Source organism: Tetrao urogallus (assembly GCF_951394365.1).
Source record: "Tetrao urogallus genome assembly, chromosome: Z".
Lineage (NCBI taxonomy): Eukaryota > Metazoa > Chordata > Aves > Galliformes > Phasianidae > Tetrao > Tetrao urogallus.
Window position 1 is genome coordinate 1,052,308 of NC_136816.1, and position 13,132 is coordinate 1,065,439.

At 43.1% G+C, this 13,132-nt stretch overlaps 1 protein-coding gene across 1 annotated transcript in view; it reads right to left on the minus strand.

The window, feature by feature from the left end:
• Positions 1-5,895: 5,895 nt before the first annotated feature.
• Positions 5,896-13,132, minus strand: part of DGKQ (diacylglycerol kinase theta) — a gene marked incomplete at both ends in the record, with an annotated part of 78,280 nt that continues 71,043 nt past the window's right edge. Inside the window, 4 exons of the mRNA XM_079548205.1 lie at positions 5,896-5,946; positions 7,078-7,230; positions 8,273-8,384; positions 9,425-9,571. Of these exons, the coding sequence (XP_079404331.1) occupies positions 5,896-5,946; positions 7,078-7,230; positions 8,273-8,384; positions 9,425-9,571 (463 nt within the window). The remainder of the gene's footprint in view (positions 5,947-7,077; positions 7,231-8,272; positions 8,385-9,424; positions 9,572-13,132) is intronic.

Sequence of the window (13,132 nt, forward strand, 5' to 3'; positions counted from 1 at the left end):
CACTTTACATTCAAAGCAGAGATGCTCCTATTAATTAGAACTTGCAGCTTTTTCAAGGTATTGGTTGCTACTATCTACGACATTGCTAATTCAACCACTCAAGGACTACTTCTTTTTGGCATGTTCAGAAAGCTAAAGTTATACAGCTATTGCTATGATACAGATCCCCACAGTTTTCCTTTAAAGTAGCAGTGAAGGCATCATAAAGCACCTAAAAGTAACACAATAAATAGTAATTCTTCAAGCACCTCTTGCTACCCACTTTGGCAAGATCAGCAGCACAAAGAAAGAGATGCCATGGCTCGGCAAGCTGCAAGTATTCGACACAGGGAAGGATCTTGTTTGAGCCTTGTTTCCTTTGGAAAGCAAAGAGACCAATGTGTGGCACATCCTTTGGACAGGGACAGACAACCGTAAGGGCCAGACGTCACCAGACCTGCTGCACCCCTGCTGTCAGGCAGCAGGGCAAGCTCTTTAACTGTGTGATTTGTACTGGGGAAAAGTTCAGGCCGCTACAGCTGGTGTTTACATTTGAAACTGCTGTCAGAAGGGGATATGCACAATGTAAATGAAGCCAGATCTTCTGAAATCAAGTCTGCTCCTAAGCAGCACACTTGAGCCAGGGTGACTTGTTAAATGAGAGTGTTGCTAGGAGAGCTGAGAAGGGTAGCTACACCAACACCGCTGTCTTACTAAAAATATTTTGCTCTGTGATACATCTTTAATACATTTACTTCAGGGCTTTGGACCAACCTCTTTAACACTGAACTGCTTATAAACACTGTGATAAATTATCTTCACAAAAAATAAAGTCAATCTTTTGGGAAACAAGTTCAATACAACACTTGTGGATTCATAAGACAGACTCTGTACTGTACATCAGTAAAGTCGTAACCACACGTAAATCTCTTTAAAGGGACATAGCAAAGAGTCTAAACCAAAAGGCAACTATTTCGTTAACTGTCACGGGAAGCAGAAACAGTGCTTCCAAGATGCAAAAAGGGGGCACGGCATCAACTGATGTGTGTGGGTTTACAATCAGTAGTCACTGTCCTGTAAACATTGAAGCTGCTGGACCGGCTGCAGGTTAAAATCAGTAAATTGCATGTATTTTACTTCATTCTATACACAAAATGTCTACACTGTTCAACAAAACAGCCAGCAGCAAAGGAACAAGGGCTCTGAGCTGGACCTCTCCTACAAGCCAAGGAAGTGTCAAGTCAGAAAATGCTGACATTATAAATAAACCTTAACATCACTTTCAAAACCATTATAAAGTCAGACTAACAACCCTAAACCTTAGACTAGCAGCCAATTTGTAAGTTTAAAAATATACGTGAATTTTCAGTCAGTCAGTTGTAAATACACACTGTGACGTGGGGAAGGGGCCATCTCTCATTCCCAAGCAGAGCCCTTGAGAACAGAATCAGAGATGGGGACCAAGGAGCACTGTGGTCAGAGAAGCTCCTGAAGTTTTAAAGAGTTGCATTCTACCAACTTGCGTTCACCATTACCTGAAAGTGCATCTTTAGATCTGCAGAATCATCCCCATATTTACATGAGAGTACAAACACTGCCATTCTGCTACACCCTAAGCGTATCTAACTTACCTACCTAACCCAAAGACTATCTAACCTTTTCTGCTAAGTGCAGAAAGCACGTGAAATGATATGTGCACTGAAGAACACGAGGTCACGGGCTGAAAATGAGGTGGTGCTGCCCTGTGAATCCCAACTGCTGCTGAACCTTTGCTGCACAGCTGTGAAATGGTTGGAGCAGAAGCTAACACAGAAGTGGAAGAACAGCATGAGCCTGTTCCCACCGGCACTCGTGCTTCTGTCACCAGTTTCAGCATAAAGCAGAGACCAAAGGGCAGGACAGCAGCTTACCAGGAGGGGAAGACGCACACTTAGTGCCATGGTGGTACAGGAAAGGTATGGGGTGCAGACTGAAGGACTCCTGACTGCTCTCTTGGTATGAGTGCCGGGGTGTGGGCTGGTGGCCATGCAACATATGGCATATCTGTACAACACCCATGCAGCAGCATCTGTTCTGTCTCCAACATGAGTCCATTTTCGGTGTCACCACAGTTCATTTTATGTTATCCTCTCACAAAATGAGGTTTCACTTGGTACACAGACAGTTACATGCCAACGGGCTGTGCTGCAAGGTAACATGCACACCTGAGCCTGCAGTGACATCACAGAGCTGATACAACAAGAGCACTATTTGCACTTTGAAAGAGACAATCTGTGCAGTACTTTGAGGAGGGTAACTATGCAGATTAACGAGCAACAGCCTGCAGCAGTTCTTTTAGTTTTGTTTCTTATTTGTATCGACCATACTACAGCTTCTGGCTTTTAAAACACTACAGGAGCCATTTCCATTGAAGTTAAACACACTAAAACAATTGAAATGTAGACGAAACATGAGGAACTCAAATAGAACACGTGCAGAACACGTACCCTGAACACAGCTTTGCAAATATTGTACTCTGAACACAGCTGTGCTTTGGCTATATTGTTGTCCTATCTTATTGGGAAGCACACCTCCATCACATGCTGGCAGCCCAGGAGGGTGCAACAAGAAAGCTGCCCTGCCTCCTGACCACAAGGGTGAGAGAAAGGTGCCCAAGTGAGCGCTATCACAGTGCTGCAATGCAGCAAAAGCTGCAAAGCCACACTGCTACGGGACATTAATAAAGACTGCATTAAGAATGTGTGTGTATGTATACACGTATATGTAAACATTCACACACATAAACAAAGTGTTTTGGACTACAATGGAAGCATCAGAATTTAAACTACAAAAAACAAGTCTAAAATTCATGGGAGAAAATAATATCAAATTTTCTGATGCTGTACCTACATCTCAGGGATAACCTTCCAAATTTTGTTCTCCTAATCCAGGACAGAGGCAATGTATTTAAAAGCAGATGTTACCCAAATGACCATCACCCTATTTGTTTGCTGCACCAGGACACTTGAAATGCACCACGGCTTCTAGGATCTCTCTCTCCATGCTAGGAAAGCCCAGTAGGACACCAAGTGAGGGATCAGTACTGTGTGTGCTGAACATAGTTGTGGGTGAGAAGACAGGGGATACAGAGAGGATGAAGGAGTGAACGGCGCAGCCTGTGCCACTTCTCTGTCTACAGCTGTGGTTTCTGACTGATCAACACCTGTCTGGGCAGCATGAGCCTCTTCCTTCCCAGTGCTTTCCTTACTGCCTTGCCTAAAGCTAGGTACTCAGGAAGCACTCATACCGCACTCCTCTTTGCACTGAGTTGTCAGAACCATACATCTGCCCACTGTGATATTAATTGTACTGCCTCATTATGTTCAATGCAAAGGCTAAGTCAAGATGTTTCATACTAAGTGTAAAGAGTTAGCACCTCTCTTCAAGGAAGTTTTACAGGCTACAGAAGAAAATATTAGGCCTTCTGAGACACCCAGAGTGATAAAAATGTAAAAAAAAGAAAAAAAAAAAAAGAAAATTAAGAAAAACAAACGTATGATCCCTTTGATGTGCTGGCCTTACAGTACCTGAAGCTGGTACAGCTTAGCAGAGAGCACAACAGAGTTTCTTCTCTTAAAAATTTTACAAGAGTTTTTCTTTCACAACTGCTCAGGAATCTATTTTGCCTTCAAAACATACTAAGAATCATTTTATGATGCAGGGAGACCATAAATGCCAAGTGTGTTTTCCTTAAGATACATTTTCATTCCAGCGTGGCACTCATCTACTTTATCTATTCAAACAACATGTGAGAATCAGTTTATGGAAAAAAGAGAAAAGAGAAGGAAAGAAGAAAACTAAAAGCCTTTGCATGCATCAGCAGGATCCACTTGGGCAGCTGCAAGAACAAGGCTGTATTTGTGCCACTTTGCTACCACAATGCTGCCCTGAGTCAGCCTTGTAACAGAGATAGAAAATCCCCGCGGAATGATATGTCACAGCATGGGGCCCTCTGATTAAAATACTCTGGCCCACGAGTTCCATGTTATTTCAGATAACAGATACTAAGCAACAGGGAGATACAGCCAGGCCCTTAACAAGCCAAGAACACAAAACACTGTCAGTTGCATGCTGCAGGATGATGTGCGTCTAGAAGAACAGCCAGACTGGTTTATTTATTTGGGCTGTAGAAGACGGTCAGTACCACAAGCTTAAAAGCTCATGTGTGTTTTCTGTAACAAAAAGTGAAGCTTTCCTCTCCATGTCTGAGTCAGCAATTAGACTATACAGTCTTTCAGCTACCCCAAGGACAAAAAGCAGTTTCTCTGGCTTTCTGGACAACTACAACTAGCAGCAACGTGTTTAAGATTTCTAACTTATAAGCCTGAAAGCACAGCCTGAAGTACAATATGTTCCTGCTGCTTGGAACGCTGGTACCAGGATGCCACAGGAGCTCCAGTGGATCCTTCCTGTTCAGGTCCTGAAGCAGAGACAATCCCACGCCTAGTGATCAGGAGATGAAGATCCACGCTCTCTCCTCCTGCACAGTGCACAATGCACGACGGGAAAGGTTTGGCTGCTGCAGACCAACATGACTGTGGACATGGACAGCAGATACATGTAGTGCAGTACAGGACTAAGCATCTGCTCTAGTTCCAGCCTCCAGCAGGAAGCTACGAAGGAGCCGCTGGATCCCTGCAGGAGCAGCAGGCAGGTAGGCAAAGAGAGGTGATGTCAATGTCACAGAGATGAGAGAGGGCTGAACTCAGAAGCGCACACATTCATCCCAGGAGGAAGGTAAAGTCAGAGTCACTGGGCCCACAACTGCTAACAACACCCACAGAGTACTTGAAAAAGCTGACAGGGTGAGTTTTCATGACAGGTATCCCCACTCTCCTGAACCCTACAGAATGTTACATGCACTCTACAGGCTTCAGTACCTCCTAAAACTCCTGAGTGAAACTACTCCATATTCACTTCAGAGAACACTATATGGTACTTGCTTTACACTAATTAGTTACAAGTCTTGGAGCTGGCTTTTAAATAGCAGCCCAACAAATAAGCGAACATGAGATAATACAAGAAAAGACAGGAAGAAAAGCCTGCTGTTAAAGATAATGCTCTCAGTGATAGAAAATAGCCACTGCAACAGTGTACTGCAATAGTGACCCAGGTATTCTTGTTCCTTTTCTACTTTGGAGTGGTGGCTGCTGAAATTCAAATGCCTTTCAAACAGGCTTTGTTACCAACTTTAACTGATAATTTACTTAAAAGCTGTTTGCCCTTCATCCATTCTGTCCACCTGCTGTTGAAATAAACTCTCTGAAATAGCTGGACTCAACTGGATTCAACTTCCTAGCACAACAGGCTTTTAGAGAAATCATCTCTCCTGTGTTCTGTATTTTCTCTCTTCTAAGGCAGTGCTGTTTCAGCTGTGTTATTCAGGCTGATCCAAGGAGCTCTCAGCAGCTCATGTCTTTGCCTTTTGTACAGAGGTTACTGTAGGTATTAACTTAAAACAACACAGTTTAACTTATGGAAGGATGCACCAAGTTTTTCTATGGAATAATTTTCTAAAAGAAAAAGCAGGGAGGACAGGAAGAGTCTTTGTGAGAGCAGAAGCAGGAAGCTTGGCATCTCATAATTGATGAAAAAAAATGGGCAACGGTTTATGGAAGAGCAACTCAAAGAAAACATCTCAAATGAGGCAAGTGGTACATAACAGTTACTTGTAACAACGAGGCACTATCTCTGAAAGACTAAGTAGAACCCAGTACTATCAAAATGTAATGAAGGCACACTCATAAACAACGCTTCTTCACCAGTTGTCAGCTCGCTTTTACCGAGCTATCTTCAGTTGTGCTGCATCCATTCTGAGCACAGGTCTCTGTTCAGGTCCTCCTCCACATACTCACATGCTATCCACTCTCATCTCTCTCAGGCTTCCAGTTTTTTTTTTTTCTGCTTGGATTTTTTCAACATACGAACCTAAAACGCAAAGTTTTTAAAGAAAATGAAGGAGTGTTCAAATATCTGGAGTTCAAATACGTGTTCATATCTAAGTGTTTAAATATCTCAGACCTGCTAGCAGGTCTAAGTCAACTAATACACGAGTAAAGAGTTGAACTGCAAAAAAAAAAAATTAAAATACATAGCTGAGTGAAACACCCACCCTTACAAAGTGCTAGGATTTAATGCTTTTTACATAAATAAATAGGCCCATGTAGGTGTATGTACATAGTGTGTACAGAAGTGCGTATGTGCCTATCTGTCAATGGACAAGCATAGAAATACACACGCATACAGGTAACTTTGACAGTCACCAGCCTTAAGGACAGAAATATTTCTCACTGGAAAGCCAATTTAAGTTTGCATCTCTCCCTCCCCAGTCCCAGCCCTCAGGCTTAACATATTCCCAAACACTGAAGTTATGATCCTCTTTTTAACCCATTTCTTGCCTGCAAGTGCCATTTTTTTGGCAGCTCTCCTAATGGGGCTATGTGGTCTCTAAGACTGCCCATGGCAACAAATTTCTGTGAATTAAAAAGGCTTCCTTAAGGTTACAGACAAAATGTTGATTTCACAATTTCAATACGAAAATGAAAGTTAATGCTTAGGTAGTCGATGCTATTTTTCTTCTGTATATACACACTGAGACACTAGGAATAAGCAGACACTAATGAACTCAAAAGCCTCTTTTTCTCAAGACTCTCCTCCTCCACTATTCAGTTTTCTCCTTTGTTGCTTTCGGACATATCTTTCCCCACCAGCACAGCCAGCAGACTCTTCTGTCCTCACTCACTGGAGTCCTACCACAGCCCTCATAACTACCATCAGCTTCAGGGCGAGCAACACCACCTGCACATCTCAGTAAGGGAAAAAAATGGAGTCATTTGGCTGGAGCTCAGTTTCTACCTTCTTGAACACAATCCTCATCTGGGCCACTGGAGAAGGCTGTCAAACAACTCTCTGTAGAAACGGCTGTTCACTTACCCAGCAACTACCACATGGTGTTGACTAGCTCTTCTGAAGCTAAGAACACAACTGATGAGCAACATAACAGAACAATATCACTGAAGGAACAAGGTCAGTTTTTTGAGACAAACTTAGAGCCATTACCTTTGGTCCCGCAGCAGAAATAATAATCTGTCCTGGGGCTTGAATCCAGGGCTCTCCATCAACTTGAACTGGAATTGGCTTTAGGAGCGTTACACGAAAATATGAGCCCTGGGCTATGCGGATGCCTGAACGAAAACCACTCTGGACTTGACCCTGTTAAGAAGTAAAAGCCAAGGTTATCAACCACCCCGATAAACAAGAAGCACAAGTATTAGCTGCACATGAACTGGGTGAATACAATTTTATTCTTACTGATATTTTAAGTTTCAAGTACAAGAACTGCTTAAGCAAAGTAGGCATAGGATGCCTTTAAGGATGCAAAATTAATTATTTAAGTTACTTTATGGACAAGAACTCAGTGCCTGCCTGCTGCCAGAGGCCAAATAACTTTACACAGTTACTTTGGACTTTCCTGTTGGCAAAGGAGCACACACTCAGAAAAATCCTGTTTGCTTTTACTTCCCTCCTCCATAAAGTAGTAAATTAATTTAAAACATCTAACTAAGCACAGACTGTGGTGCAGAATTCCAAAATCTGAAGGTACATTATCATAAAACACAGAGGAGCTTTGCCATACTCAACTCCATATTCGTCTTCAACTACTGGATCAGCGTTAACCACAGAAGTCAACTTTGCTTCCAAAATTTGTCCTGGTGAATGTGTACAGATACCAAACATGAAGGCCAAAACCTTAACACAAAAGTAATGCATTCCATAACATCCATGTGTATTTGTGTTCCATGCCTACATACGCACGTAGCCTCTGAACCACACTCTTTTAACATGCTCTTCATAATTCTCACTCTTTTCATGCAGCCACGAGTTTCTTCACTTTCCATTCCGTCTGCTGTCGTCTTATATCTAAATATGGGTCTTCCAAGGAGGCTAACACACAGGCTACCAGGCCCTGCAGCCAGGAATGGGCACAGCAACTACAGCTAACTCCTGAACATCTCTTTGCAGACAGCTGATGCTGCCGTGAGCTCTGTTTATGGTCTATAACCATTTCTGTACTACATAACAAGAACCTGAACAAATAATTCTATAATAATTCTAGCACTGATGCATACCTGCTAGGACTGTTCACCTTTCAGATGCAGTTCATTATGAAAATAAATCAATCTGAGAAGAGTATATTTACCAGAGAGGCTCACTGAAATGTATTTCCTCTATTTGCAGCAGAGCGACAACCTACCATGTGAACAACGCCAGTGACACCAACAACTTCCAGCAGGCCATCATCAATGCGTGGTTTCTCAAAGCGGTCATCACTGTCAGTGCCCCAGAGATCAGCTCCAGACCCCCAGCTGCACAGAGAACACACACAGTGACCAGCCCACCTGGGACCTCTGCTCTGTCAGGATTCAAAAGCTCAGCACTCTGCTCATCACCAGAGGGAGGGAGAAGTCGAGCTTTCCTGCACTAAGAGCAAGAAATGCTCTCCTAGAATTTGGAAGCATTCTGTCGAGGTTCGTGGGGAACGAAAGAAAGTTCTGCATTTTGTGCAGTACTGACCTTCTTCATTCTTATAACTTGCTTATTCTTTAGGTGCACTGCCTGCCCAGTGCTAGCCCTGATCTTCTCCACAGCTCTCGTATGCAACATATGCATGAGTGTGCACATGTCTGTGTGTGTATATAAATACAAGCGAACCACAGAATTATCCCACACTGGATGGGACCCACAGGGATCACCATATCCAACTCCTGGCATATGAATGAAAAGATGAAACACATTCAAAGCAGACTGAAATCACAGAAACACACTGAAATACAGAGAGGTTTAAGGCTAGAGCATATTTGAAAAAAAACAGTATAGCTGCACTAATGCATTGCTGTTATTACACAAATTAAAAAACATCACTCTTATCACCAGCAAATTTAAGGAAGTCACATTTCCTACAGCTTTCCCTCCAGCTCCCTGCTGGTGTCTGTGCAGTGTCTGCAACAATGCCAGCATTTTCAGAGGTGTGGGCTTTCCACAGCTATCCAGAAAACAGCATCACCAACTCCATACACATCTGTCTCCAGTGATGATACAGTTACTAATTACTGTTAGGACATGGGAGAAGTAGCAGCTGTACTGGGGTTTGCACTGGGAAAACAAGGTAGTAACACCTTTTATTGGAGCACGATTGTGACTTTAAAAGGGTCAGAAAAAAACACTGTTAGAATGGTGTTGAGAGACTCCACAGGCATCACTGCAAGCCCAGAGCTTGGCAATAACCAAAATTATACTTCAACAATGATCTGCCAGTCCACACTGTGGAGATGCTCAAAGAGAACGCACCACTGCCACATGTATAGGCAGGTACGTCTCCACAAAGGTTACTTTCTCTCATTTTTACCTGGGTATGTTAATAAAAATGAGTCCTTCTATGTTTGGTAGCTCCACCTCTCGCTGGTCAACCTGAAGCTTTATGTCCTTATGAAGGTTTCTGGTATGGCTTATCTTCTGCAGCCCAACTTTCACATAAACTCCTTTGTTGTGAAACCTAGGAGCAGACAAGCATCATGTCAGCACACACTAGCACTGTTCTCAGCAGGTATACTTGAAGAGTTCTCTGACTAAAAACCTCTATGAATTCTTACAGCTTTATTACAGAAAGAAAGCTAAGCCACAAAGTGCTACCTAATACATCTTTTATTTAAGAGAGGAACTGTGCTGTGAAGGCCCGTGGAGATACAGAGATGCAGAGAGGCAATGCCTCTTTGACAAGTTTAAACTTTTGGGCTGAAAAACTGTAATGCTGGTTAGGACCTTGGAGTCCTCATGGAACATTCTGAACTGTTTCATCATGCGCTGACAAAATAATCAAAGCACAAAGTCAAGGCACAAACACTTCTGAGTTTGGACTTTATGTATTGCTCGTTCAGTTAAGCCAGGCTCAGCTGTGGAAACTGAAAATATGCTTTGTAGTGTTAATCAGTGACAGAACTCTATGGTGTCTAATTTTGGAGTAAAAAAAGATGAGGAAGATTTTACAGCATCCCTAGAGACGTCAAAATATTTTAAGTTATGTAAACAAACACTGGTCTTTTCTTCTATAATGGAAACACTGAGATACGCAGCAACCTTAAAGAGCCCTGAAATAAAAAGCATCAATTTCCATTATTTGACCCTGCGAGCACAGCGCTGTCGCTGGAATCCAACCCACAGAACATCCCTAACATCATGTCTGAGTTATGTTCATGTGGTGACGACAGCCAGTTCAGCACGTGGCTCCAAGTCCACTCTCCAGGCAGAGACTGTTCAGTTCTTTCAAATTATTACACTGGGAATGATTCACTGTACATGTTAACAGTTTTAAAAAGTTCTGAGATAAAGATATCTGATGTAAGACCATTGGGCATCTGCCTCCACTCCAGACAAGGCCAAGAGATGCATCTGTGCTAAAACAGGCTTTGTCTAATTTGAATGTATTAACTACAATTGAAAAATAATACAGCTGAGAAACAAAACACTTTAAGTATCACCAAGAAATCAGAACTTCAGTTACATCAAGAGAGAACCTGAGGAAACAAAAAGAATACGACAGAGAGCTGTAACTGCAGACACAGTTCTCAACTGCGTGACTGCAAAGAAAGCACTATAGACCTCAGAGTCCACGGGACACGCTGGCACACAGCAAAGAGCAAAAACTGCCAAAGACAAAAGCCTATCACTACGTTCTTCTACATGCATTCCATTTCAGCTAGGAACTGTGTCAGGACACAGAGGGAAAAAAAAAAAAAAAGGAGAGAAAATTAGACTTCTGTATCATTACCATGCCAAAATCTACCTTGTGGCTTTGAAGGGGGCAGACTTTATGATTAAAAGTTAGCCAGGCTTGGGAGGGTGAACCTTGCACACCCAACTAGACAGACTGCTCTTTTTTGAGTATCCTCATGTAGGGCATGATTTGGTGGAAGGAGTGCCAACCAAAGTCATCAGTCTGTTGCTAGCTCTGCTGAACAACAAACTAACTCGCCCATTTGGCAGAAAGAAGCATCATCTCCTAAAGTAAACCCAAATATAGCGTGCAGATAGTAGCTGAACCACATTTAATTGGCAATATAGGGAAGACTAGTCATCTTCGAAGCACTTTATTTGTGCTCACTGGCTTCAAGGTCTGTACTGCAACGTAAGTCTCACACTGCTGTGAATGGCACTGGGGATGAGGGGGGAGAGCATCCTCTGCAGGGTTGTCCCCATGGAGCCGCGACTCTCTGCGTAACCTCGGCTGCAACACTGCACCATTATGTCACCCCAGAATTATTTGGAACGTTCTGGAGTACAGATACTGAGGTAACATCCCACTGCTCTGATCAGCGTGGAGACTTGGCCTATTCAGCCCAGGAATGGCCCTTTGGTTTGTTTTTCTGCAAGCATTGCACTACAGAAACAGCCAGCATTCAAATATGAATACTAGGAATGAAGGCAGATGCCCTGATCCTCAGTTTTACACCATGGGAACACTCTCATAAAACCTGACACCCAACACACAGAAATCACCACTGCCAAAACACTGTGCTGTGTTTGCAACTGATCACCATTGCACTGTGAGCTACCAGACCCAGGAATGGAGTCTGGAGTCTGCAAAGACACCGCACAGCATGGCGCCAGGGAGCTCAGAGTTCTCACAACACTGACCAACCTAAGATATCGAATCAGAGAGAGCACACATGCACATTTTCTTCCATGCAGACTCTGACTGCACCACCCAACATCCCCATCTTGCATGCAGCACTGCTTGTGTGACAGCTACTGCTGCGTTTGGTGTTCAATCACCATGCTTTTCAGTTAATTCACTGAAAAAAAGAAGGGTGAGCTCATCTGTCTGGCAAGAGTGTGTGCATTTGCATATGCTGGGAAAGGGGAAAGCAGCAGTTTTAACAGTTATCATTACAGACGCTGAAAGGCAGCAATTGTGCCAGCAGCATTAGTCTGCAGAAGCTGCTCGTCCCTATGAAACAATACTTCAGCATCAATTGGTAATTCATACTTCTTTCTCAGAGCCCGAATCACAGAACCATACAGTCTTTTAGATTTGCAAAAAAAACCCCAAACCACCAAAGCGCTGTTTTTCCCACACGCTCTCCAAGATATTCTTGCACCATGTCCAAATAGGCATGTTGAAGGTCTGCAAGAGGGATATCAAGTCACTGCTCACTGCACTGCAGATGCTGCACACCACGTGATGCTAAAGATGAGACAGATTAAAAGCACACAGGGAAATAAAGATCAAAGGATAACTCCTAAATATTCTGTCAGTAAGGAGAACATCAGTATCTTACTCAACACTAGGAAATACATGAGCAACATCTGCATTGATAAAACATGCAAGAATGGTGAGATCAGAGAATATTCTTAATAGATGAGACTGGAACACTATGCAGCTGTAATAGTTTGTTCTGGCAACTGAGAGGATATTAGCTTGCGAAGATATGGAGTAAAGAGCAGTCAAGAACAACTCCTATGAAGGGTTACTGATTAATTACACAAATGTGATTTTTTTCTCTCATCGGGTTCAATAATTACAAGAACAAAAACAAGTGCTGATATTGATTCATCTGCATGCTTTTCATCAAAGAAGGGCTTGGGCTGGAAGGAACCCCAAGTATCACCAAGTTCCAAGTTTCACTAGCCAACCCTCAGATCAACTGCTGGATCAGGTTGCCCAGAGCCCCATCCAACCTGGCCTTGAACACCTCCAGGGATGGGGCATCCACAACCTCTCAGAGCAACCTGCCCCAGCACCTCACACCCTATCAGAAAAAAACCTTCCCCCTGACATCTAAATGCCCCCTCCTTTAGTTTAAAACTCCTTTGGTTTTAAAACTATCTTGTCCCATCAAAATCTACCCATGTAGAAATTTGATTTCCCTCCTGTTCATAATCTACCTTTAAATACTGGAAGGCTGCAGTGAGGTTCCTCCTTCTTCAGACTGAACAAGCCCAGTTCCCTAAACTTTTCCTCATAGGAGAGGTGCTGCAGCCCCTGCTCATCTCTGTGGCTCCTCTGGACCCTCTCCAACAGCTCTGTCCTTGTACTGAGGGCTCCAGCCCTGGACGC